This window comes from Nicotiana tabacum, chromosome 18 (genome assembly GCF_000715075.1).
Source record: "Nicotiana tabacum cultivar K326 chromosome 18, ASM71507v2, whole genome shotgun sequence".
In the NCBI taxonomy this organism is placed as follows: Eukaryota; Viridiplantae; Streptophyta; class Magnoliopsida; order Solanales; family Solanaceae; genus Nicotiana; species Nicotiana tabacum.
This window is the reverse complement of record NC_134097.1, coordinates 141,687,535-141,713,245: the sequence shown is the minus strand read 5'-3', so window position 1 is coordinate 141,713,245 and position 25,711 is coordinate 141,687,535. Positions and strand designations below refer to the sequence as shown.

General features: G+C 36.9%; 1 protein-coding gene across 1 annotated transcript; it reads left to right on the top strand.

Moving 5' to 3' along the window:
- Positions 1-3,813: 3,813 nt before the first annotated feature.
- On the top strand, positions 3,814-4,464 carry LOC107815008 (putative mitochondrial protein AtMg00860). Its single transcript, XM_016640513.2, has one exon. It carries the CDS (start codon positions 3,814-3,816, stop codon positions 4,462-4,464), a length of 651 nt encoding a protein of 216 aa, XP_016495999.2.
- Positions 4,465-25,711: the final 21,247 nt, after the last annotated feature.

Here is a 25,711-nt window from a genome sequence, read left to right as displayed (position 1 = left end):
TCCCACTTTCTGGACAAGCCTCTCAGTCGCTATCATAAATAATTGAAAAAATACCAAAGTTAGAGGTACCTTTAATGTACCTGAGTAGATGCAAAGTTGTCTGCATGTGAGGAAGACATGGCTTCTGCATGAACTTACTTAAATGTTGGACTGAAAAGGAAATGCCAGGTCTGGTGCTAGTGAGAAAGTTCAGCTTCCCAATCAAACATCTATAGCTCTCAGGATTTGGTAACATATCACCTTCACTAGCTTTCAGCTTTTCATGCATCTCAAGAGGGCACACAACAGATGAATAATCAGAAGAACGGAACTCCTTGAGGAGATCATGAATGATTTTTTTTATGAAGTACGACCCCAGATTCAGTGTGCAGCACTTCAATCCCCAAGAAGTAATTGAGGTGACCTAGATTCTAAATTTTAAACTGCTCATGGAAAAACGCTATCACAATAGACACCTCAGCTTATTAGTTCCAGTGATGATTACATCATCTACATACACTACCAAAATGACAAAAGACTCCCAAGAACCCAAACTAAACAGAGAATAATCATTTAAAGAATCACTACAAGAAATCATGAATATGACAATATTTATTTAGTGTCATTTGACATAAATGTCGGAAAATTATATAATTTTCTGACATTTTCTTTAAAAAAGGAAGTCACAAAACAGTGACATTTGATGAAAAATGTCATAAAATATTGTGACTATTAATTCAAATGTCATTTATTAGATGGCAATTAATGACACTTTTAATTTAATGTCATCATATCAGCCAACATTTGGAGAAAATAGTCCGTACAAAATAGTAATAATTAAAAGTTAAAACATAATTTATTCCCTCCAATTCCCTCCACTAAAAGATTACTAAAAATTCACTCTATGCAATTCCTATTTACTCTCTAAAATTACCTTTGCCCTCATTATGCTCACCACATCGTCAATTCGTTCCTGTCCATTGCCGCACTTTCCCTTCTCTTCCACCATCGCCCGCCACCGTCTTGAGGTAATCCTAACTCATCTCTTGTAATGTTCGAGAAGGCTGAGGTTTGAGTCGAAGAAGATGAAGAAATGATTTAGGAAAGTAAGGAGCTAGGGTAAAAAAAAGAAGGGCACATGCACATTAGACAAGCACGTGTTAAGGGAATCAGACGGCTATCATTACAAGTAGAGGATATTAATAAAGGGTCCAGATTAGTCCTTGTGTAACCGATTGGGCCTCAATCTGTTATAACAGATTGGGCTGGAATTAGAAGTTAGTTTTTGACCGGTAATCTTCTAATTTCCTCTCTTTCTCTCTCTACTTTCTCTCTTCTTTTACAGTCCTAATTCTCTTCTAATTCGTGCATCTCCATTACAGGTTCAAGTGAAGATCTTCAATGGAACCACATTATTCTTGTAACCCTTGGGAGTTACTAATGTTGTAATTGAGAACTATCATTGTATTTATTTAGCAATCAATAAAACTCCATTGTTGCCCATTTCCATTTCTATTCTACTGTTCAATTGAGTATATTACAAATTGGTATCAGAGCAATTCCTGGCCCCATTATTATAAAAAAAATGACAATCGCTGAAATTAGATCCAAATCTATGAAGGAAAATGTTAAAAAACTAGAAACCTAGCTACAGAGTCACATGGAGAAGACAGAGATGAAATTTGAAGCCACAGATGCCAAAATAGATGAATTGGCAAGGAAGCTTAATGTGCTAGTGGAGAAGTTAATTCTGAATCAAGCAGGTATCCTGGGAAGTGCTCCTTCTGGGAGTCATTTTCTTAAAACTTCTGAAGGCAGACATAAGAGTGAACACAGGCGAGAGACATTCACTCCTGGCATTGGAGAGAGAAACTATCATCACAACTCCAATTCGAGAGTGGATTTTCCATATTTCGATGGAGCAGGAGCAGCAGATCCATGTTCATGGCTGAGGAGGTGTGAGCAATACTTCCACTACAATCACATCACTGAGCAAGGGCAGAAACTGGAAGAAGCAGTCCTTTATCTTCAAGGTAGGGCTGAAGCTTGGTATTTTTCCTATCAAGTAAGTAGAGGAAATGTTAGCTGGCAAGAGTTTTGTGAGGAGTTGTGTAAAAGATTCCAAGATGTTAAAAATAGTAAATTTAATCTCATAGGAGAATTTAAGAAATTTGAGCAGAAGGGTAGTGTTAATGATTACTTAGAGAGGTTTGAAGATTTGAAGGCTTGGGTGTTGATTAGGAGTCCCACAATTCCTGAAAATTTCTTTCTAGATTTTTTTGTAGAAAGCCTGAAGGAGGAAATAAGGCATACAGTCAAAATGCTCAATCCCTTTACTCTAAGTCAAGCAGTAGAAAAAGCTAGACATCAGGAAAAGGTCATAGATTCTTGGGCTAAGAAAGGGAAAATGATAGGGGGAAGGAGTTTGATGCCCCTCAATACCAGTGGACCAAGTTCAGCTAATAACCATAGAAGTGCAGGATTCTCAAGTCAGGGTAATAAACTATTTGAAACTAGAAAAGCTCAAGGATTGTGTTATAAATGTGGGGAGAAGTATCAGCCTGGTCATCAATGTAAAAATAAACAGCTACAGCTATGTCTGGGACCATGAAACCATCTGAAGATGAGGTTCAACCAAGGTTTGAAGAAATAGGGGAGGAGATCTTAGAAGTATAGAAAGGGGAAACCATGGATGAAGCCATTAGCTTGAATGCTCTTTCAGGTACTGAAGTGCCAAACACCATTAGTCTTAAGGGAGAGTCTAAGAAGAACACCATGACAATCCTACTTGATTTAGGAAGCACTCATAGCTTCCTGGACTTAGAGACAGTAAAGAAAATGGGGTGTGTTATCAAAGAAATTGTTCCTATGAGAGTGACAGTAGCCAATGGGAATCATTTGTGCAGTCTGTACACTTGTCCCAAATTCAGGTGAAAAATACAAGGAATAGAGTTTGAGGACTCAGTGAGATTACTGAGACTTGGGGGTAATGACATGATCTTGGGGAGAGATTGGATGAAAGGTCACAATCTTGTCATATTGGACTTCATAGAGTATAAAGTTCAGGAGACACACAAGGGAAAAAGGGTGGAACTTAGGGGCATCTATCACCAAGGTGAACTAAGGAGTATGAATGCTACTGGGGTTAAGTAATTACTCAAAAAGCGTCAAGCTATATTGGCTAACTTGTTCACTATATCAGCAGCAGAAGCACAGTTAGAGGAAAATATACTTGCAGCTATCCAACAAGTACTGAAGGAGTTTTCAGATGTCTTCTCTGAGCCCAAGACCTTGCCACCTAGGAGAAATCATGACCACTTCATCCCTCTGAAAGTAGAAACAAATCCAGTTAGCATCAGACCCTACATGTATAATTTCTTTCAAAAGAATGAAATAGAAAAACAAGTAAATGAAATGCTTCAGAATAGAATTATTCAGCCCAGTCATTCACCATTTTCTTCACCTGTTTTACTAGTGAAAAAGAAGGATGGTAGTGGGAGATTTTGTATTGATTATAGAGCCTTTAATCACATGAATGTAAAAGACAAGTTTCCAATTCCCTTGGTAAATGACTTAATAGATGAATTACATGGTTCATGCATATATTCTAAGATAGATCTTAGGGATGGTTATCATCAAATTAGAATGGGGGACAAGGACATATATAAAACTGCATTTAGCACATACTTGGGGCATTATGAGTTTAAGGTTATGCCCTTTGGGCTAACCAATGCACCAGCTATATTCCAGTCCCTCATGAATCATGTGTTTCAAGCTTACTTAAGGAAGTTTGTCCTAGTCTTCTTTGATGACATTTTAGTCTACAGTGCATAAATGGAAGATCATGTGCTTCACCTTAGGAAGGTGTTAAGTATACTGAGGAAAGAACAGTTGTTTGCTAAACTGTCCAATTGTTCCTTTGGTCAGCCTAAGGTGGAATACCTAGGACACATTATATCTGGAGAAGGGGTCTCTACTAATCCCTCAAAAATTGAAGCTATGGCCAATTGGCCAACACCAAAATCTGTTAAGGATCTAAAGGGTTTTCTTGGACTGACAGATTATTATAGAAGGTTTGTTAAGTCCTATGGGGTTATCAGCAGACCATTAACTAACCTGTTAAAGAAGAATGGGTTTCATTGGGATGTTGATTCTGAAGCAGCTTTTCAAGCACTTAAGGAAGCAATGACTACTGCTCATGTGCTAGCCTTGGCTGATTTTAATAAATATTTTGTGGTAGAAACTGATGCATGTTCTAGTAGAATGGGAGCAATACTAATGCAGCAAGGGAAACTTATAGCCTTTTTCAGCAAGGCATTGGCACCTAGACACATGGGGTTGTCTACCTATGAGAAGGAGTATATGGTTGTTTTGTCAGCTGTAGATAAATGGAGACATTATTTGCAAGGAGACCATTTTATCATAAGAACTGACCATCAAAGCCTTAAATATCTACTTGAACAAAGAATCACTACTGCACTCTAACAAAAAGGGCTGGCCAAACTAATGGGGTTAGATTATGAGGTGCAATACAAGAAAGGTGCAGAGAACAAGGTGGCTGATGCCTTGTCAAGGAGGCAAGAAGAATACCCTACACTTAATGATATCACTGCAGCAGACCCTACTTGGATGAAGGAAATTAAGTTAAGCTATGAACAGGACCCCTAAGCTCTACAACTGATTACTGAGCTTATCACTGCACCTAACAGTAGGCCTAATTTTTCACTATCTCAGGGCATTTTGAGGCATGATTGTCACACCTCCTTTTTCCGTACCCGAGAGGGTACAAGGGAGTTTTTTTCAATTAAAGGACAATCGAAATGGGCTATGTTTATTTATTTCAGAGTCGCCACTTGGGAGATTTTAGGTTGCCCCAAGTCACCAATTTTAGTCCCGAATCGAGGAAAAAGAATGACTCTATATTACAGTCTGCGTACCAGAAATCCGGATAAGGAATTCTGTTAACCCGGGAGAAGGTGTTAGGCATTCCCGAGTTTCGTGGTTCTAGCACGGTTGCTCAACTGTTATATTCGGCTTGATTATCTGATTTTATACAAATATGAACTTATGTGCGAATTTTAACTTTTTACCGCTTTCATAATTATTATTATTAAGAATGTGAACATCGCTTAAAAACATGTCTTTGGACTGCGTCACATGAAATGCACCCACAATCCGGAACATATTTTATTTGACGTTTTGGGATTTGGATTTGGGTCGCATGAAATGCACACCCAAGTTTAAGAAAGTAGATTATTAAACACGCGCCTAAAGAGACTATCGTGTTATTATTTTGGGAAGGCCGTGAAATTCGCTAAACGACCCTCCTGAATTCTAAGTAATTTAAAACAAGTATTTACTGAGGGCCCCGCAATTTGTATTTTTATTCGGCGAGGCTCATCTCATTCTTGTTTTTTTTTAAAGGAATTTGCAACGTCGTGGAAACGCATCTCAGACCACGTCACAATCAATGTACCCGTGATTAGAGACACATTTCGATTTCGCTGAGACTTGGATTTGGGTCACATAAATGTGCACCCGAGCTTAAGGAGAATAAATTATTAAGACGCGCCTAAAGCAACTAACGTATTGTTATTTTGGGGAAGGCCGTAAAATTTGCTAAACGACCTGTCCCAAATTCTAAGTATTTTAATATATATGCATTTAGAGGGCCCCGCAGCTTCTACATTTTTTGTTTGTCGAGGCTCGTCTCATTTTATTATTAAAAGGAATTTACAACGTCATGGAAATGCATCTCGGGCCACGCCACAATCAATGTGCCCGTTGTAAGCACGTGATTTTTGCCCTATCTGAGAAATACTCCCAAAAAATGCAAAATAAAATGATTTTCCTTGGTGTGCAATTTTGAGTATTTTTGTGATATTTTTGGATAATTATTTGTATTTGTTTGTGTTTGCTTATTTGTTAAATTAATAAAAAATATAAAAATATGTCGCATTTTGCATGTAGGATTTAATTCTACAATTGTTAGTAATTAAATTAGTTTTACAAAAATTAAAAATTACAAAAATAGGCACCTTTTGCATTTTTAGCATTTAATGTCCAAATATACAATTTTATGCTTAATTATTACTTAATTGTGCGTTAATTGTTATTGGAAGTTAATTTGCGCTTTTATAACTTAATTTAGTTCTTAATAATAATTTAAGTACTTTTATAATTTAGTTTTAGAAAAATAAAAGAAGAAAAGAGAACAAAAATACAAAGAAAAATCGGATTGGGCCACTTCTTCAATTTCAAACCACAGGCCCAAATAATTGCCCAACATTCCCCATGACCCGGTCCGTTTCAAACCGGGTCGATCCGGTCCGCTCCATTAACCCAACACCCCTTCTTCATTTTTGTCCAACACAAAACAAAACCGAAAAAATAAAAAATAAAAAGTGAATTATCACTATTAATAGTTTTATTTTTTGTTTTTTTATATATAAAAAAAAATCCGAAAATATTTTATTTTATTTATTATTTTTATTTTAAAAAATATATATATATATATATAGTAATTTCGGAAATGATTTTAAAAAAAATATAAAATAAAAAAATAAAAAAAGTAAAAGAATGTAGAAAATTTAAAAAAAGTAAAAAGTTCTAAAAAATTTAAAAGTAAAATAAGGTTGGAATTAAAAAATAAATATAAAGGTATCTGAAAATTTAAAAAATTTAAAGTAATTGAAAGTAGCATTTTTAAAAGAAAAAGAAAAGATAGTGGTTTGTTTTTTAAAGAAAAGTTAAATAAAGTGAGATTCTCTTTTAAAAAAATAAAAAGTGGGATTTTAAATAAGATAAAGTAATTAAAGTTGGAATTTTAAAAATAAAAGTAAATAAAGGTGGGATTTCTTTTTCTAAAAAAATAAAAGCAATTTGTAAGTAGGATTTCTTTTAATTAAAAAAATAATAAAATAATAAAAACACAAATCTGAAAATTTCGAAAATTTTGCTATAAATAGAAGAGAAAATTTAGGAAGAAGGGGTGGAAAAAAGAGGAAAAACTAGATAGAGAGAAGAAGAAAAGAGGGGGCGGAGAGAGCAGTATACACTCGATATACACTCTGGATACACAGAATATACAGGGACAGAATTCATTTTGAAGAGAGTAAAAAATATAGAAACAAATTTTCTGAAATATTGAGAGTGGAAGAACACCATAGAGAGTTCAAATCTAGAAATAAAAAATAAAGAGAGATTTCCGCACTATTTGTCTTCTCCATTTTTACTAGTTTTCTCCGTGTTGCTGGGATTTCTGGACTGAGGTGTTGAAGCTACTGTGTTGGGCTTTCTGCTACTGTATGTTGCTGTGTTACATACTACTCTCCTACTTCTTTTCTTCTTGTACTGCCATTTCCAGGTACACATTTGTACACTCTTGGCTTGAAGCGAAAAAATGAAATATTAATCAGGCTTTGTTTCTGTTGAATTCCTCCTGTTTAGATTTGTGTTTGAATATTAATTTTCCTCTATTTGTATAAAAATGTAGTTGATTGATTAATGAGTAATAAGGTTACATATGTATAACTTCTTCATATAATAATGTTAGTTTAAATTAATCGAAAAATAGTTAATCTGTTTTGATATTATGGTGTGTCAATCTCATGTTCTAGTATTATTGAATAAAAGAATATAGAATGAAAGCAGTTTTTTCTTTGAACAAACTCGATCGCAATTTTCCATTCGCATTAACCGTAAACTAATAACTAATAAGTTACATCTTTTCAGCATGTAATTAATTGAGGTATTTTCTTTTGTTTTAGAGACAAACTTAATAGAAAAAATGTAGTCACTGTAGGTTTATCCTTAAAAATAAAAATGAGATGAGCCTCGCCGAAAAATACTAAAATCGCGGGGCCCTCAGTAAATATTTGCTTTAAAATTGCTTAGACTTCGGGATGGACCGTTTAGCAAAATTCCACGGCCTTCCTAAAATAATGATACGCTAGTCACTTTAGGCGCGTATTTAATAAAGTTATCTCTTTAAACTCGGGTGCACATTGATGTGACCCAAATCCAAATCTCAACGGAGTCGAGATATGTCAATAACCACGGGTGCATTGATGTAACGTGGTTCGAGATATGTTTTCACGACGTTGCAATTCTCGTAAAATAATAATTATGAAATTGGTAAAAAGATAAAATTTGCACATAAGTTCACATTTGTATAAAATCAGATAATCAAGCCGAATATGACAGTTGAGCGACCGTGCTAGAACCACGGAACTCGGGAATGCCTAACACCTTCCCCCAGGTTAACAGAATTCCTTATCCAGATTTCTGGTACGCAGACCGTAATATAGAGTCATTCTTTTCCTCGATTCGAGATTAAATTGGTGACTTGGGACACCCTAAATCTCCCAAGTGGCGACTCTGAAATAAATAAATAAATCTCGTTTCGATTGTCCTTTAATTGGAAAAACTCCCTTGTACCCTCGCGGGTGCGGAAAAAGGAGGTGCGACACCCGTGACTAGAGACATATTTCGACTCTGTTGAGATTTGGATTTGGGTCACATAAATATGCACCCGAGTTTAGGGAGATAACATTATTAAAGGCGCGCCTAAAGCGACTAGCGCATTATTATTTTGGGGTAGGGCCGTGAAATTTGCTAAACGGCCCATCCCGGAATCTAAGTATTTAATACATATATTTTGTGAGGGCCCCGCAATTTGTCCCTTTTATTTGGCGAGGCTCGTCTCATTTTATTTATTTATTTATTTATTTTGATTCATAACATTGTTGTTATTGAAAAAAGGATAAGGCTAAAATAATCACATTCCTGCTACTTTGCGAGGTCATGGGTTGTAGATCGAACTTATTTGATGAAACGAGTATTTTTCCGTGGAATTAAAATTACTACTATGGTTTTAACATTTACTACCACATATGTAAACAACTATTAAGACAAGCTAAAATAATTAACACCTTTCCCCTATTATGACAAATATTTGGATAACAACAATCTAAACATGAAGAAGCCAAAATGTCAAATACCTACTTGAAGCAAACGAAACAAAGGAAAAAGACGTTCACGGCCAAATTTCAATAACATACGGAGTTAATTAACAAAAAATAGCCATTTGCAAACATCATGTATATATGTCTCGCTCAATTCGCGCACTATCCGCATGAACTAGGATGGTATCCTAAAACATCACATATACATATTACTAACAGACAATATGAGGTACATGGACAGAGATGACCTACCTGAGATTAACGTCCGATGCGTTAGACCTGCGACGAAACCTCGGACAACAACCTCGACGTACCGGACCTCGACGAACCAAAGACGACCTCAACGGACCTCACCCCGGACAGAACTTCTGGGCTACCTTTTCGAACGTTTTACGGTTAAGCTTCAGCTGGTGTGTGTGTGTTTTCGGTCAGTCATGGCAAGGGGGAAGGGTCGTTCATGGTTGGGCATTGCAGGCAGTCGTTTGGACGTGGGGATGCGACTGGACGGTCACCTTGGGCAGTGACGACGGGAAGCAACAACAGTTGTTGTTAGATATAAACTGAGGCGTGGGGGTCGTGCTGGTTCAGCTGGTAGCGGGCAGTGACGACGGGGAGCTGGTGGTTTGGACGGTAGGGTCGACGAAGCAGCAGCAATAGCTGCTGCTTGACGGGGGGTTGTTGGACGATGCAGGGTCTGTTTGTGGTGGTTTCACGGTGGGGAAGACGATGGGTGGTGGACGCAGGTGGTTTCACGGAGGTGGACAGTAGGGTTTTGTTTAGGGTTTTCGTTCTTGAGGAAAGGAGGAAGACGATGAACAGTATACGCCGGGTTTAATGAAGGATCGCCGGACTGGTTTGACGGAGCTAGGAGGAGGAGGAGTGGTCGTGTGGGCGGTGACGACGAGCAGTCGGAGAGGTTTTTGGAGGTGGAACGATGGTGGGTTTTTTTTGTTCTTGACAGTAGGGTTTTTTCGTTGGTTTCTTTTGGAAGAAGATGTACAGTCGTCCGTCCCTTTTAAAAATTTTCCAAAGTCCGTTCGTTTCAATTTTTCAAAAGTCCCTCCTTCAAATCCTTGGCTTCCCGTATATTTGATACCCTTTTGCCAAGAAAAATGAGCCCCACGCGTGGTGGGGTTCAAGACTTGTGTCCCCCACGCGTGGTGGGGTTCCCCGTGTACGGTGTTCCGTCCGTGTTCCCCACGTGTGGTGGACTCGGATTATTATGGGCTAGGTCCGAAAATTAGGCCTAAAAGCGGGTAGTTTAAACCCAAATATTATTTTTTTGCTCGGACCCGAGAATAAGAACACGACGTTGTTCGACTAATCCTATGTAAGCAAAATAGCTACTAAAATAAGACTAATATTTTAAACAAAACTATATCTTTTTTAATATTTTTCAAGATTAAAATAACTACAAAATATTAATATAACTATTTTTTTGTAATTTTCGTTTTTATATAAAGATAAAATATAAAGTAATATTTTTGTATTTTTCAAAATTAGAATGACTACAAAACATTAATAGAACTATATTTTTTGGTAATTTTCGAAATTATGTAAAGTACAAAACAAGGTACTATTTTTGTATTCTTCAAGTTTATGAGAAATACATAAGCTAAAAATTTATATATACATATTTTTTTTGTAATTTTTCTTTTTGCAACGAAATAAAGCAAAAAATAGTCAAAATAGGTATATTAGACCTAGATTACATATTTATGCTAAAAATGTGAAAATTCTCGGGGAGGGTCAAAAATCACGTGTCTACAGCTGCCCCTCTTTGACTGGAAACATGAAGATTTTTCCGACAAAGAACGACTAGACATGTTTTTTGACCCGACCATTACTTGGACGGACTACACTAAGGAAAGGAAGGGGATGTGACCGAGCCCTGGTATCTGAGCTGCCTACATATCCTTGGTTTTACAGGAATCAGGCCACATGTAGTTCGGAAATGAGAGAGATGGTAGAGTGTACCGAAGTGAATAGCCGATCTAGGTGCCGTTCCGTTGAGGTTCCGGTCCGTGGTCCTGTCATTACATCAAAAATGAAAATGAGAAAGGCTAACTAAACCTATCCGCTGCTAGTTACAAGGATTCCTATCTATAAGTCTTCTGAAACTTGATCTTGAGTCTTGAATGGTGCTTCATACAGACTTTGGATTTGAACCTTGACACTTGCTAGTTGTAGGTGCTAGTTCTTGAGCAGACCACATCTGTTCTCCACTTCCGTACTTTGTGTTCTTTTTCTTTTTCTCTTTCTTTTTCTATGCTTGCTCTTTTTTTTTTCTTTTTTTTGTTTTTGTGACCAGCTTTTGTTGGTCATCCCAGACTGTTGACCCGCATTCTTGAGGCGAGCTTCTACTATTTCTAACTTGGATTGAATGCTGGGGATTTCTGTTGCAACCTTCTGCTTTCTAGTGGGTCACTGCTTGATCTTGAAAAATGTTCCTCTATTCTACAGGCGGACTCCTGACTTCTTCGATCTTCGACATACAACAACCTCCGTTCAACAGGCGGGTCCCTGATAACCAAAACAAACAAAACAAACAAAATTTCCTAACCAGTTTGTACTGGGAAGATTTGTGAGTCGTTAGCAAAATTGTAACTCACTTACACTACTGATGCAATTATGAGAGTAAACTAAAGACTAGACTAGGATGTGCATCTCCTATGAGTAAAACCAAAAACTCTTGCTAGCAAATGCGTCTGCTAAAATGAAACCTCAATGACTCAAACTAGAAAGTGCTTCTTATATGGTTGAATCGGAATGAGCTAAACTAGGAAGTGCGTCTCCTAAGGGTGAAAACTTCAGCGACTAAAACGAGGAAGTGCGTCTCCTATGAATAAAATCTCGATTTAGGAAGTGCGTCTCCTAAAAAAACTTGAAAGACCTTGATTAGGAAGTGCGTCTCCTACGGGTAAACTTCAAAGAACTGGACTAGGAATTGTGTCTCCTATGGTCGAACTTAAAATGAATCAAACTAGGAAGTGCATCTCCTAAGGGTGAAATCTCAATTCCGGAAGTGCGTCTCCTGAAATAAAATATAATCTGAAAAGCCAAACTAGGAAGTGCGTCTCCTAATAAAGAAAACTTAATTCAGGAAGTGCATTTCCTATGCACCAAAATTAAACTTAGGAAGTGCGTCTCCTAGGAGTAAAACTAAACTGAGGAAGTGCGTCTCCTACTGGTAAAACTGAACTCAGGATGTGCGTCTCCTATGGTAAAACTGAACTTAGGAAGTGTGTCTCCTATGGTAAAACAGAACTTAGGAAGTGCGTCTCCTATTGGTAGAACTATTCCTAGGAAGTGCGTCTCCTCTTGGTAAAACTGAACTTTAGGAAGTGCGTCTCCTATTGGTAGAACTGAACTTAGGAAGCGCGTCTCCTATGGTAAAACTGAACTTAGGAAGTGTGTCTCCTATTGGTAGAACTGAACTTAGGAAGTGTGTCTCCTATGGGTAAAACTGAACTTAGGAAGTGCGTCTCCTATTGGTAGAACTAAACTTAGGAAGTGCGTCTCCTATAGGTAAAATAAACTTAGGAAGTGCGTATCCTATGGGTACGATAAACTTAGGAAGTGTGTCTCCTATTGGGAAAAACTAAACTTAGGAAGTGCGTCTCCTATTGGTAAAACTTACTTAGGAAGTGCGTCTCCTATGGGTACAACTATACTTAGGAAGTGCGTCTCCTGTTGGTGAAATAAACTTAGGAAGTGCGTCTCCTATTGGTGAAATAAACTTAGGAAGTGCGTCTCCTATTGGTGAAACTTTTCTTAGGAAGTGCGTCTCCTATTGGGTAAAACTAACTTAGGAAGTGCGTCTCCTATTGGGTGAAATAACTTAGGAAGTGCGTCTCCTATTGGGTGAAATAACTTAGGAAGTGCGTCTCCTATTGGTACAACTAAACTTAGGAAGTGCATCTCCTATTGGTGAAACTATTCTTAGGAAGTACGCCTCCTATTGGTAAAACTTGGCTTAGGAAGTGCGTCTCCTACTGGTGAAACTATTCTTAGGAAGTGCGTCTCCTATAGGTGAAACTATTCTTAGGAAGTGCGTCTCCTCTTGGTGAAACTTATCTTAGGATGTGCGTCTCCTGTTTGTGAAACTAACTTAGGATGTGCGTCTCCTCTTGGTGAAACTATTCTTAGGAAGTGCGTCTCCTCTTGGTGAAACTTACTTAGGAAGTGCGTCTCCTATTGGTGAAACTATTCTTAGGAAGTGCGTCTCCTCTTGGTGAAACTTACTTAGGAAGTGCGTCTCCTATTGGTGAAACTATTCTTAGGAAGTGCGTCTCCTATTGGTGAAACTAACTTAGGATGTGTGTCTCCTCTTGGTGAAACTAATTTAGGATGTGCGTCTCCTATTGGTGAAACTATTCTTAGGAAGTGCGTCTCCTATTGTTGAAACTATTCTTAGGAAGTGCGTCTCCTTAGGATGTGCGTCTCCTATTGGTGAAACTTAACTTAGGATGTGCGTCTCCTGTTGGTGAAACTAACTTAGGATGTGCGTCTCCTATTGGTGAAACTAACTTAGGAAGTGCGTCTCCTATTGGTGAAACTATTCTTAGGAAGTGCGTCTCCTATTGGTGAAACTATTCTTAGGAAGTGCGTCTCCTTAGGATGTGCGTCTCCTATTGGTGAAACTTAGCTTAGGAAGTGCGTCTCCTATTGGTGAAACTATTCTTAGGAAGTGCGTCTCCTATTGATGAAACTATTCTTAGGATGTGCGTCTCCTATTGGTGAAACTGACTTAGGATGTGCGTCTCCTCTTGGAGAAACTTACTTAGGAAGTTCGTCTCCTATTGGTGAAACTTAACTTAGGATGTGTGTCTCCTGTTGGTGAAACTAACTTAGGATGTGCGTCTCCTCTTGGTGAAACTAACTTAGGATGTGCGTCTCCTCTTGGTGAAACTATTTTTAGGAAGTGTGTCTCCTTAGGACGTGTGTCTCCTATTGGTGAAAGTTTTCTTAGGAAGTGCGTCTCCTCTTGGTGAAACTAACAAACTTAGGAGGAAATGTCTCTCCTATGGGTAGAACTCTAATGATTCCAAACTAGGAAGTGCGTCTCCTATTAATGAAACCTTCGCTTAGGAAGTGCGTCTCCTATGCGTGAACCATTTCCTTCTTCTTTTTTTTTTTGAATTATTTACTTACCTGGGTTGTCTTCCCTCGAAACTGTTGGGGATTATTTAGATGGGGATGACTTTTCCCTTCTTCTTTTTTTTATATTTTTATTCTTTTTGTTTTCTTTTTTTTTTGTTTTTGTTTTTTGCATAGCTTCTTCCTTCGAAGATTGCTTCCCTTGAGATTCGTTTTGCCTTTCCCCGAAAGGAACCGCTGAGGATACCGACTTTCCAACCTTGTGTTGGACTCCTCGAAACTGCTAGGGATAACACTGTTGGGATTATTTACTTACCTGTTGGGGGATAAAAATGTTATCAGCAAGGGATAACGCTGTCGAGGATAACAACTCCTGAGGGATTCTGCTTCCTTCAGAACTAGTGCTTCATTCTTCGGAAGGCTGCTGGGAATGATGCTGGCCTCTTGCTTGAGCTCAAGTTTCATCCCTTTGCTGGGGAACAACTTCCTCCATTGAAACTTATTATGTTTGGGGCAACTCTGGTTCTAAGACCACTTCCCTCGAGACTGGCGTTATCTTTTATTCTTCCCCGAATGGGTACCTGACTTCCAGAAAATTTTCTAAATGGAAGGAAAATTTTTCTGCCCCAGTTTGATAATATCCCTGTGCATGCATTTCTGGCATCAATGCCATTTCCCTTACCTGTTTCAAATCAGACAAAATTTGTTAGTTTAAAACATGGTGGTTGGTTGTGATACTCCGACTAGGATGGTTTTCCCTTTATCCTTCCTTGCTCTGCATTGCACAACTTGTTGGGGGTGATTTTATTTGCTGGGTACAATCCATTTCTGCTGGGGACATCCCTCTTCTTTTGTGGCATAGCTCGGAAACTGGCATTTCCCCGACCTTTTAGTCTAGTATGGATTTCGCCAAATCATGCTCACTGCTCTACTTGCTTTGTTCACGGCCCTTGGCCTTGAGGTTTGTGACCTTGGTTTTGGCAAGGATATCCCTCCTGATGCTCGTCAGTCCTTTTGTCAATCCCCTTTTGCTGGGGATATTTTTCTTGACACTGGCCCCGCGCTTGTTCCTTGCTGACTATACCGCTTGGATGTACTAGACAGATCTCATCTTGCGTATTTGGAAAGTTGATGGCATATTTTGAAGTCAATTCACATTTGTTCTGACCAAACAGACTCTATTGGGGATTTTTCTATGAAAGGAAAAAGATAAAAGGGAACAGAATAAAGACAAAAGAAAAGATGACTCTTTAACAAAAGAAACTATAAATGAAAATCTATCAAACGCAGATACCAACTCTAATGGTCATGACATGCACATGTGGCCTATCCTCTACCGTCAATCATCTTTCAAGATCTTCAATTGGCGATTCCCCATCTGATTCTCAATCTTATTCGACTTGTAGTGCCCGAAGGGTTTTCACTATCAAGTCTCTCTCATTTTTGGTTTTCTCTCAGCTTTCATCGCCTTATGGTGCCTGTGAAGGTTTTCACCGATAAGACTCTCTCATTTGTATCACTTTCCAGCTGGGAATTTGGAGTGTCGCCGGTATGACTCTTTCTGCTGGAGATTAGAGTCCTTTCTGTTGTGGAACAGAATGTTATGTTCGCCGGTAAGACTCTCATTTGTCTGACTTGGCATCTTTTGAAGACTGGTCAGAAGGTCTTTCTTTGGACCGTAATGTGGGTTTTGGATAGGGTTAGAAAGAAAGGGTATTAAAGGCTCAAAAATTCAAAATAAATTCTGGGTTCAAAATTACAACCTTCGAAACTAGATTTATTTACAACAAACGCAACCTTTGCCCCAGTTTCTTGCTTGGGGATATTTTAATAGATTGATTTTTTTTTCAAAACTATGACCGAGCCGTGAAGCGCCTACGTATCCTCTTTGAGGAATCAGGTCAAACGTAGTTCCCAATTCCTTTTTTTTCAATCGACTTTCCTTTGTTTTTTTTTATCATTTTTCTCTTCCTTTTTTCGTTTTGTTGTTTTCCTTTTCTCTTTTTTTCCTTTTTTTTTCGTTTTGTTGTTTTTCTTTCTTTCTCTTTTTTTCCGTTGATACTGATTCCGAACGAGGGGTATGAAAGAAAATAAGTAAGGCTCAAAAGGGGTAACGAAGGATAAAGTGTTTAGGTAGCAAAACAAAATGTCTTCGTCATTCCAGTCTTCAAAACATGCCAAGTGCAAACAACACAATTGAACATAGATTTATAGTCTCTTCCGATGGTGCTGGACTTGACAATTATGTTAAACCTTTTATTTTTCCTTTGTCATTTCTAAAGCACCGTTGGGCGACATCCTCATTATCTTGAATGGCCCTCATGCCAATTTGGCGAATCTTGCTTTTAACGGTTTTTCTTTGTGTTATACTTGCCCCAGTTCCACATGACTCGAGCTCTGAATAATCTCAACCGTCCTTATTTCTTTAAATGTTCTGATCACCTTCTCGGGGTTTTACGATTAACTTTTAAGATTAGGCCCAAACTGCGTGTGCATGTCACGTCACTAGAATCGGCGTTGAATAAAAAATGATAAAAGGACTAAACAAAAGAAAATTGGAAATAATAGAAGACCGGAATTCGCATTAGATTACCGGTGAAATGGTTTGAAAAAAACAAAAACAAACCGGAACAAAATCCTAAAACAAACTGGACAAAATTTAAACAAACTGCTATGACAAAATGGAAAGATAAGAAGGTTTGACTGTAAGCACGTGATTTTTGCCCTATATGAGAATTACTCCCAAAAAATCCAAAAATAAAATGATTTTTCTTTGGTGTGCAATTTTGTGATATTTTGTGATATTTTGAATAATTATTTGTATTTGTCTGTGCGTGTTTATTTGATAAATTAATAAAAAATACAAAAATATGTCGCATTTTGCATGTAAGATTTAATTCTATAGTTGTTAGTAATTAAATTTATTTTACAAAAATTAAAAAATTACAAAAATAGGCATCGTTTGCATTTTTAGCATTTAATGTCCAAATATATAATTTTACGCTTAATTAATACTTAATTGTGCGTTAATTATTATTGGGAGTTAATTTGCACTTTTATAACTTAATTTAATTCTTAATAATAGTTTAAGTATTTTTATAATTTAGTTTTAGAGAAATAAAAGAAGAAAAGAAAGCAAAAATATAAAGAAAGTCGGAATTAGGCCTCTTCTTCAATTTCAAGCCACAGGCCCAAAAATTGGCCCAATCTTCCCTACGACCCAGTCCATTTCGAACTGGGTCGACCCAGTCCATAACCCAAAAGACTCAAACCCCATTTGTCTTTCATTTTTACAAAACAAAAACAAAACAAAAAAAAAATAAGAGAAGAAAACCCTAAAAATCTAAACCATCCGCCCCCCCCCCCCTATTCTCCTTCTTCTTCCTCAAAACTCCAAAGCACAACCATGGCTTCCCTCTCCCATTCCCCTCCATCTTCACGTCTTCATCTTTTCCGTCGACGTCGTCCATGGTTTCTCCGTTGCTTCATCTTCTTCGTCCGAACGAACATCGACGTCTTATGTCCAAGCTGCTCACCCTCGCCATGGCCAGTCGCCATTGTTGCTCACGCAGCTGCTACTGCGCTGCCTTCTTCTCCGATTGCCCTTACCCTCGTCGTCAACCCCCATTTATATCGATTACAGTCGACAACCAGGGACGACCCAAACAGCCCACCTGCTGCTCACGCAGCTGCTACTGCTGCCATTGCCTTCGTCGACCATTGCTTCCGAGCTGCTGCTGCCGAGTTACTGCGTCGACTTCCTCCCTACCTGCTGCCTCGTCCAGTTTTCCCCCCCGTTTCTGCGTCCCCAGTCGATAGAACCAGTCGACCACTTGCTCTCATGACTTCTGCTTCACTCCATCTCCTTCACGTAAACAAGTGAATCCCAGGTGCCTTGTTCATGCACTTCTGCCGCGACAACTGTTGCTGCTGCTTCGGCGCGGCTTCAGTTGGTTTCGTAGGTTCGTGTTCGTCGCCGTTTGGTCGAGCTTTGGCCGAGGTTCGTCGAGTCAGTCCATACATATTTCATGTCGATCCGGTTAGTGGATTTTTGAGTTTTATATTGTCCGCATTTTTGTTTTGATATTTTCGAATCTAAAATCGGCAAATGTTTGTTTTGTTTATCGTTTGACTTAATTTTTAGTTCATGTTCATATGTTGTTTGTTAGATAAATTTTTCAGATTTCAAAGGAAGGATTAATTAGTTATTTTTCATGTTTATTTCATGTTTGTATTGTTGTTTAAGTGAATATTTGTTAGTTTAATATTTGTTAGATTCAAATTGAAATTTAATTAATTGTTTCTTCAATTTGTTTCATGTATTTGATGTATTTTCCGGAAATTGTTAATATTGTTAAAGTTCAAGTTTAAATTCATAATTGTTTCTTCTTAGTTTTGTTTTGTCATTTGCCTAAAAGAATTTAGTTGCAATAAGGGAAGTATGTTGGTTTTAGTCATTTGAATCCGTCATTTTTATTTTTAGATTTAATTCATGTTCATATTATGTTTGTTTGATTTTGAATCCGAAATGTGTATAGTTTGATTTCTTGTTTACCATTTGTGATTATTTCTTGAATTGGTCTCATAATCTTGTTTAAAGTTTAATATAAGAATTGTTTGTTGTAATATTGTTAGAGTGGATTTTAAGTTCAATATGATTGAATTTAGAAATCTAAATATACTTGTTTGATTGTTATTGTTGTTTAAATCCGAAAAATAGATTTGTTGTTGCTAAAAATATTGTTCAATCAAATTTTAGTTGTTCTTGGTTGTTCAATTTGTGTTCATGTGATTTATTGTTGAAATGTTGTTAAAATCATGTTCATGTGATCTTGTTGTTATGATGTTCATCCGTGTTCATATTGTTGTTTGAACATTGTTAGAAATTGATCATATTGTCTATATTTTGGTTAAGTTTGATTAATTGATGTGTTATAGCTGATGGGTAGTTTGGTAAATTTGTAATACGTTCAGGGGTAGTTTGGTAATTTCAGTAAGGTCGGAAGGGGTAGTTTAGGAATTGTACATTTTGTAATTGTTTATTTGAAGCATGGGGGACAAAATGAAATGGGGTGGGTTGTGATATGATTATTTAATATAAAGGGGGGACAAGATTTAAATTAAAGGGGAATCTTGTATTATTTTAAATAAAGCATGGGGGACAAAATGAAATGGGGTGGTGTGATATATTTATTTAATATAATGGGGATGAGTGGGAAGATAATGGGTTTGGTAGAGAAAATGGGTTGATTTTAATTGATTAAAAGATTTATGGGATGGGTTATAAAAAGTCTTAAAATCAGAATAAAAAGGGAGAGAACAGAAATAGAGAGGGGAAGGGACAAGAGAAATACACAGACAGGAAAAAAACGGGAGAGAGAAACAAATCTGAAAATAAGAGAGAGAAAAGGGCTGAACATTTAAGAGATAGAAAATTCCGAAAAATATTTAAGCTTTCAAATATAAAAAAAAACTAAAAAAAATATTCTGTTTTCTTTTGTTGTTTGAAATCAGAATTAATTGTTGTTTCATAAAAGCTGGAAGCTTTTGTTTTTTTTTTGGATTACTACTCCACCGGTCTGTTACTGGGTTGTTACTGTTGCTGGGCTATTGTTGCTGTGTTGTACTGATTTTACTGCTGTTGCTGATCCTCGTATTCATTTTCTTTTGCTTCCAATATCAGGTACACAACTGAAAAGCTGTTTATTGTAATCCGAAATATGAAGCGTGAATACATATGAAGAATGAAAATTTGAAGTTTTAATTTCGTTTTTATTTCTTTGTTCCTTTTATTGATTGCATTTAAGCTATTTCATGAATTACTAAATAATAACTGGAATAAGAAAATAATATCATAAGTTAGTCTGTAATAAATCAGTTCGGCAAAATAGGTTAATTCACTAGTTATGAAGGCTTCAAGATTATAGGTTGATCATAAACAAGTAGCTAAATTTAGCTAAGACACGAATTTAAATTAAACATCGTAAATTAGGCATTAAGGCGTGACTTGAGCTTAAGCAAGATTAAGAGAACGTTTAAGTCTAATAAACTTTCTAATAAGCTTTAGTAATTATGGTTAAATCTAGTTTCAAATGATTGTGAATAATTAATCTCAATAATTTTTTTAAAAAAAAAATAACAATGCTGAGTTTTAATCTAGCTATATTTGTTTATTTTGAATATTAGTTGTTGAATTTTTATTTTATTTATAATTTCGAAATTAAGAGTGAAATTCCTTTTTCATCAATATTTGTATTAATCAAGCAATTAGCATGTCATGTCTTCTTAAAATAATAAAAGGTAGTAATAAATTAGGATTTTCTTTCTTTATTTTAGAGACTCATTTTTATAGAAAAATGTAGTCGTTTTAAGATTTGTCCAAATAAATGAGATGAGCCTCGCTTAATGAAATGTATAGATTGCGGGGCTCTCAATAAATGTACATTTAATCGCTTAGAATTAGGGAAGAGCCGTTTTAGCAAATTTCACGGCCCTACCCAAAATAATGATACGCTAGACTCTTTAGGCGCGATTTAATTAATTTTACCTTCTTAAACTCGGATGCGCATTTCATGCGACCCAAATCTAAATCCTAAAACATTGAATAAAAATGTGTTCCGGATTGCTGGTGCATTTCATGTGACGTAATCCAAAGACATGTTTTAAACGATGTTCACAATTTTTTCTTTTAAAAATAATAATAATAATAATAAAGTGGTAAAGAGTTAAAATTGGCACATCGGTTCATAATTGTATTAAAATCAGATAAATAAGCCAAATATGACAATTGAGCGACCGTGCTAGAACCACGGAACTCGGGAATGCCTAACACCTTCTCCCGGGTTAACAGAATTCCTTATCCGGATTTCTGGTTCGCGGACTGTAATATGGAGTCATTCTTTTCCTCGATTCGGGATTAAACTGGTGACTTGGGACACCCTAAATCTCCCAAGTGGCGACTCTGAAATAAATAAACAAATCCCGTTTCGACTGTCCTTTAATTGGAAAAAACTCTTTGTACCCTCGCGGGGGCGGAAAAAGGAGGTGTGACATTGACACAGGACAAAATCCAAATTACAACCTTAATAATCCGGACAACAGAAATGACAACAAAATAAGCCACCAAATGCTTCTTTCTTGTTAACCAAAGAACGAAGCGTCCTCCCACTTTATCAAAACTGGCATCCTAGCCACTGAGCTTCGCATCAATACTGCCAAGACCATTACCAGCTTCAATATCATCGTCCCCCGTCAGCAAGTCCCCAATAGGATTTGAGTGCTTCTGCTATCAGGTCTGATCCCAGCAAAGTGCGCACCATGATGTGCAGGTAAAGGATTTTGGGTGTCATTGTCCGGCTTACCACAAACCAACCACCTTAACATTTTTTTGCAAAACAAACAGGTTAGAATGGACTCAATCGGTCCTCATTATTAACAACATCTTTTTTTTCTTCTTTCTTTTTTCTTTTTCTTTCGATTTTTTTTTCATTTTTCTGTCTTTTTCATTTTTCTTTTTTTTCTTTTTTTTTGTTATGGTCGAATCTTATGGAGATTTCCTACGTATCATGACCCCGCATGAATCAGACCTTGCGTAGTTCGGACCAATAAAAGATAAACAATAATAAACATTTTTTTTTGGAATTTCCAACTTTCAAATTAAAACAAACTTGATTGCAAAAGTTTAAAAACTAACTAACAGACTTTTGACAACAAACGGACTCGAAAATCAAAATAACTCGCATACTCTAATCAAAGAATTACAAACTCAAAAACGAACGGCCAGTTCCTTTCCCCGTTTGCCAAATGCAACCAGACGATTATTTTTGCAAATGTGGCCCCTTCCAAATTTCACATAAATTTTGAGGCCAGGGAGGATTATTTTGACACTTTTACAAACTCGTCCGTTCTTTTACGAAAATAGTCTTTCGACAACTGAAAGATACTCTAAGGCTATTTCGGCAAGAACGGTTTAAGACGCGGCCGAAGCCGGCTCGGCTTATTTTGACAAAAGACGGTATTCACCTGACCGCTGACTCTTTGTTTTTTTTTCTTCTTTTCAAATTACAAAAGAAACTGGTGTTGCAAACACGGCCCTTCAGCGCCTCGAGGACGAAGATTTATAAGGCTGTGTGGATCAACTAGACCAAAAATCCTAAACATGACCCAAAAGGTGGCTATTTATGCAAAGTCAGCCTTCCGGCGTCCCTTTCGAGAACATTCGGCTATTTATGACAAAACAACATCACCCGACTTATTTATGACTCTTTTTATCGTTTTTGAATTTAGAAAAGTCAATATTGCAAACACGGCCTTTCCTTGTCTCGGGGACGAGGATTTTTAAGGCTGTGTGGGTCGACTGGACAAAATCTTAAAAATGACCCAAAGGTGGCTGTTTATGCAAAGTCAGCCTTCCGGCGTCCCTTTTTGGAACATTCGGCTATTTATGATAAAACAGTATCACCTCCCTTCTTTATTATTATTTATTTGTTTTTGGCTTTTTAGCAAAAAGGGGTTGGGCATCACCCGACTTATTTATGACAAAATTAAAATTTTGACATGTTTTTTTTTTATTATTTATTTATTTGTTTGTTTTTGGCTTTTTTAGCAAAGGGGGGTTGGACCCGATGAGGGTTGCCTACGTATCTCACATTCGGTGAGAATCAAACCCGCGTAGTTCGGGCCATCAAGAATAAGTAGATGAACTAACTTTTTTTTTTGAATTTGTGAAAGAACTACTTTAAAAGAAGAAAGGAAGTATTTTTTGGATTTTTGATTGATTTTCTTTTTAAAAGAAATACTTCTAAGATATACTTTTTTTTGAATTTTCATTTGCTTTTTTTTTTCTAAAGAAAAAGAAGAAAATATTTTTTGGAATTTTACCTTTAATAAAAGAAATGCTTCTAAAAATGTTTTTTGAATTTTGAATTTTCTTTTCAATTTTGAAAGAAGAATCAAAATTATTTTCGGATTTTTTTTTATTTATATATATTTTTTTTTAACAATTAGAAAGACTTTCTAAAGAAGTCAATAATGGAAAATATTTTTGAATTTTTTTGTTTTGAAAATTGGGAGTCTAAAAACTTTTCTAGACTTTTTGGTAAGACAAATGTTCTTGCAACAGATAAAGATATTTATACATTTTTTGGAAATAAAGAAAAACTTTTTTGGATTTTATATATATATATATATATATATATATGCAATAAATAATAAAACCACTTTCAACTCCCGACTCTTTTTTTTTTAATAAGTAATAAAACTTTTTGGACTTTTTGACATTTTTTTAAAAAAAAAAAACAAGACGGCTAATAAAACAAACTAATAAGACATGTTTTTTTTCATTTTCTCAAAATTTCGGCAGACCTTCGACACTACTTGGACATTTTCTCTACGCTGTTATTTTCTCTTCTTTTCACGATTTTCTAATATGTGAAAAATGATGACAACATACAAAATCTTTTGAATTTTCATTTTTTTTGTTTATATATATATATATATATATATATTTATTATTATTTTTCAAAAGTGTGGCATGGGGGACATAGGGAATTCTAAAACTTCTTGGATTCCGCAAATGTTCCCCATGTGCTTTTCCCAAAAATGAAGCGTGGGGGACATAGGGAATTCCAAGACTTCTTGGATTCCACAAATGTTCCCCTTGTGCTTTTCCCCAAAAATGAAGCATGGGAGACATGTGGAATTCCAAGACTTCTTGGATTCCACAATTGTTCCTCATGCTTTTGATTAAAATAACACCATGCTGAAAAATGTGCGGCCTTCTTATTAAACGTGATCAACATACCTAGGTGTGTCATTTGTCCGCGACTACCATTGGTCCGCCAAACGGCTCATTCACCCTTGAATAAATACAACATGTAGCACATAGGATGCCAAAAGATGGTCTATTATTTTCAGGTAGCTTGTCCTAGACGGACCCAACCCCTGTGTTGAGTCCCCTAAGTCAAATGCACATGATGCAAATAAACGCTCCTACTAGGGATCCGGCATGAAGCTGCGTTATTCTAGGTTCAAACCTGGGTATTTGTTCTAGACTGTGTACCCGAGCGGACAACTCGAGTCGAGGAGGGGGCTACGTACCGGGGACCCGCGGGATCGTCCGGCTTTGTAACTTATCCGGCCTCTTTCTTATTTCAGGTTTCGACACTAACAGAATAGGGAGTCTCGCTCAGCGAGCTTCTCCCCGGAGGTAAGAAGAGAATGGTTTCGGCACAGTTTATATGTACAGTTCAAATAATATCAAAGTGGTAAAAGCAGCATTTAGCACATTAGGCTCGAAACATGTAATAAAATCAGATAATAAATAAAGCCAAATAATAACAATTATTCTAAGCTCGAATTCTTAACCCTGAACCAGTGGTTCTGGGTCGTTAATCCCCAGCAGAGTCGCCAGAGCTGTCACACCTCCTTTTTCCGTACCCGAGAGGGTACAAGGGAGTTTTTTCCAATTAAAGGACAATCGAAACGGGATTTGTTTATTTATTTCAGAGTCGCCACTTGGGAGATTTTAGGGTGCCCCAAGTCACCAATTTTAGTCCCGAATCGAGGAAAAAGAATGACTCTATATTACAGTCTGCGTACCAGAAATCCGGATAAGGAATTCTGTTAACCCGGGAGAAGGTGTTAGGCCTTCCCGAGTTCCGTGGTTCTAGCACGGTCGCTCAACTGTTATATTCGGCTTGATTATCTGATTTTATACAAATATGAACTTATGTGCGAATTTTAACTTTTTACCGCTTTCATAATTATTATTATTAAGAATGTGAACATCACTTAAAAACATGTCTTTGGACTGCGTCACATGAAATGCACCCACAATCCGGAACATATTTTATTTGATGTTTTGGGATTTGGATTTGGGTCGCATGAAATGCACACCCAAGTTTAAGAAAGTAGATTATTAAACACGCCCCTAAAGAGACTATCGTGTTATTATTTTGGGAAGGCCGTGAACTTCGCTAGACGACCCTCCTGAATTTTGAGTAATTTTAAAACAAGTATTTACTGAGGGCCCCGCAATTTGTATTTTTATTCGGCGAGGCTCATCTCATTCTTATTTTTTTAAAAAGGAATTTGCAACGTCATGGAAATGCATCTCTGACCGTGTCACAATCAACGTACCCGTGATTAGAGACACATTTTCGACTTCGTTGAGATTTGGATTTGGGTCACATAAATGTGCACCCGAATTAAGGAGAATAAATTATTAAGACGCACCTAAAGCAACTAACGTATTGTTATTTTGGGGAAGGCCGTAAAATTTGCTAAACGGTATGTCCCGAATTCTAAGTATTTTAATATATATGCATTTAGAGGGCCCCGCAGCTTCTACATTTTTTGTTTGTCGAGGCTCGTCTCATTTTATTATTAAAAGGAATTTACAACGTCATGGAAATGCATCTCGGGCCACGCCACAATCAATATGCCCGTGACTAGAGACATATTTCGACTTTGTTGAGATTTGGATTTGGGTCACATAAATGTGCACCCGAGTTTAGGGAGATAACATTATTAAAGGCGCGCCTAAAGCGACTAGCGCATTATTATTTTGGGGTAGGGCCGTGAAATTTGCTAAACGGCCCATCCTGGAATCTAAGTATTTAATACATATATTTTGTGAGGGCCCCGCAATTTGTCCCTTTTATTTG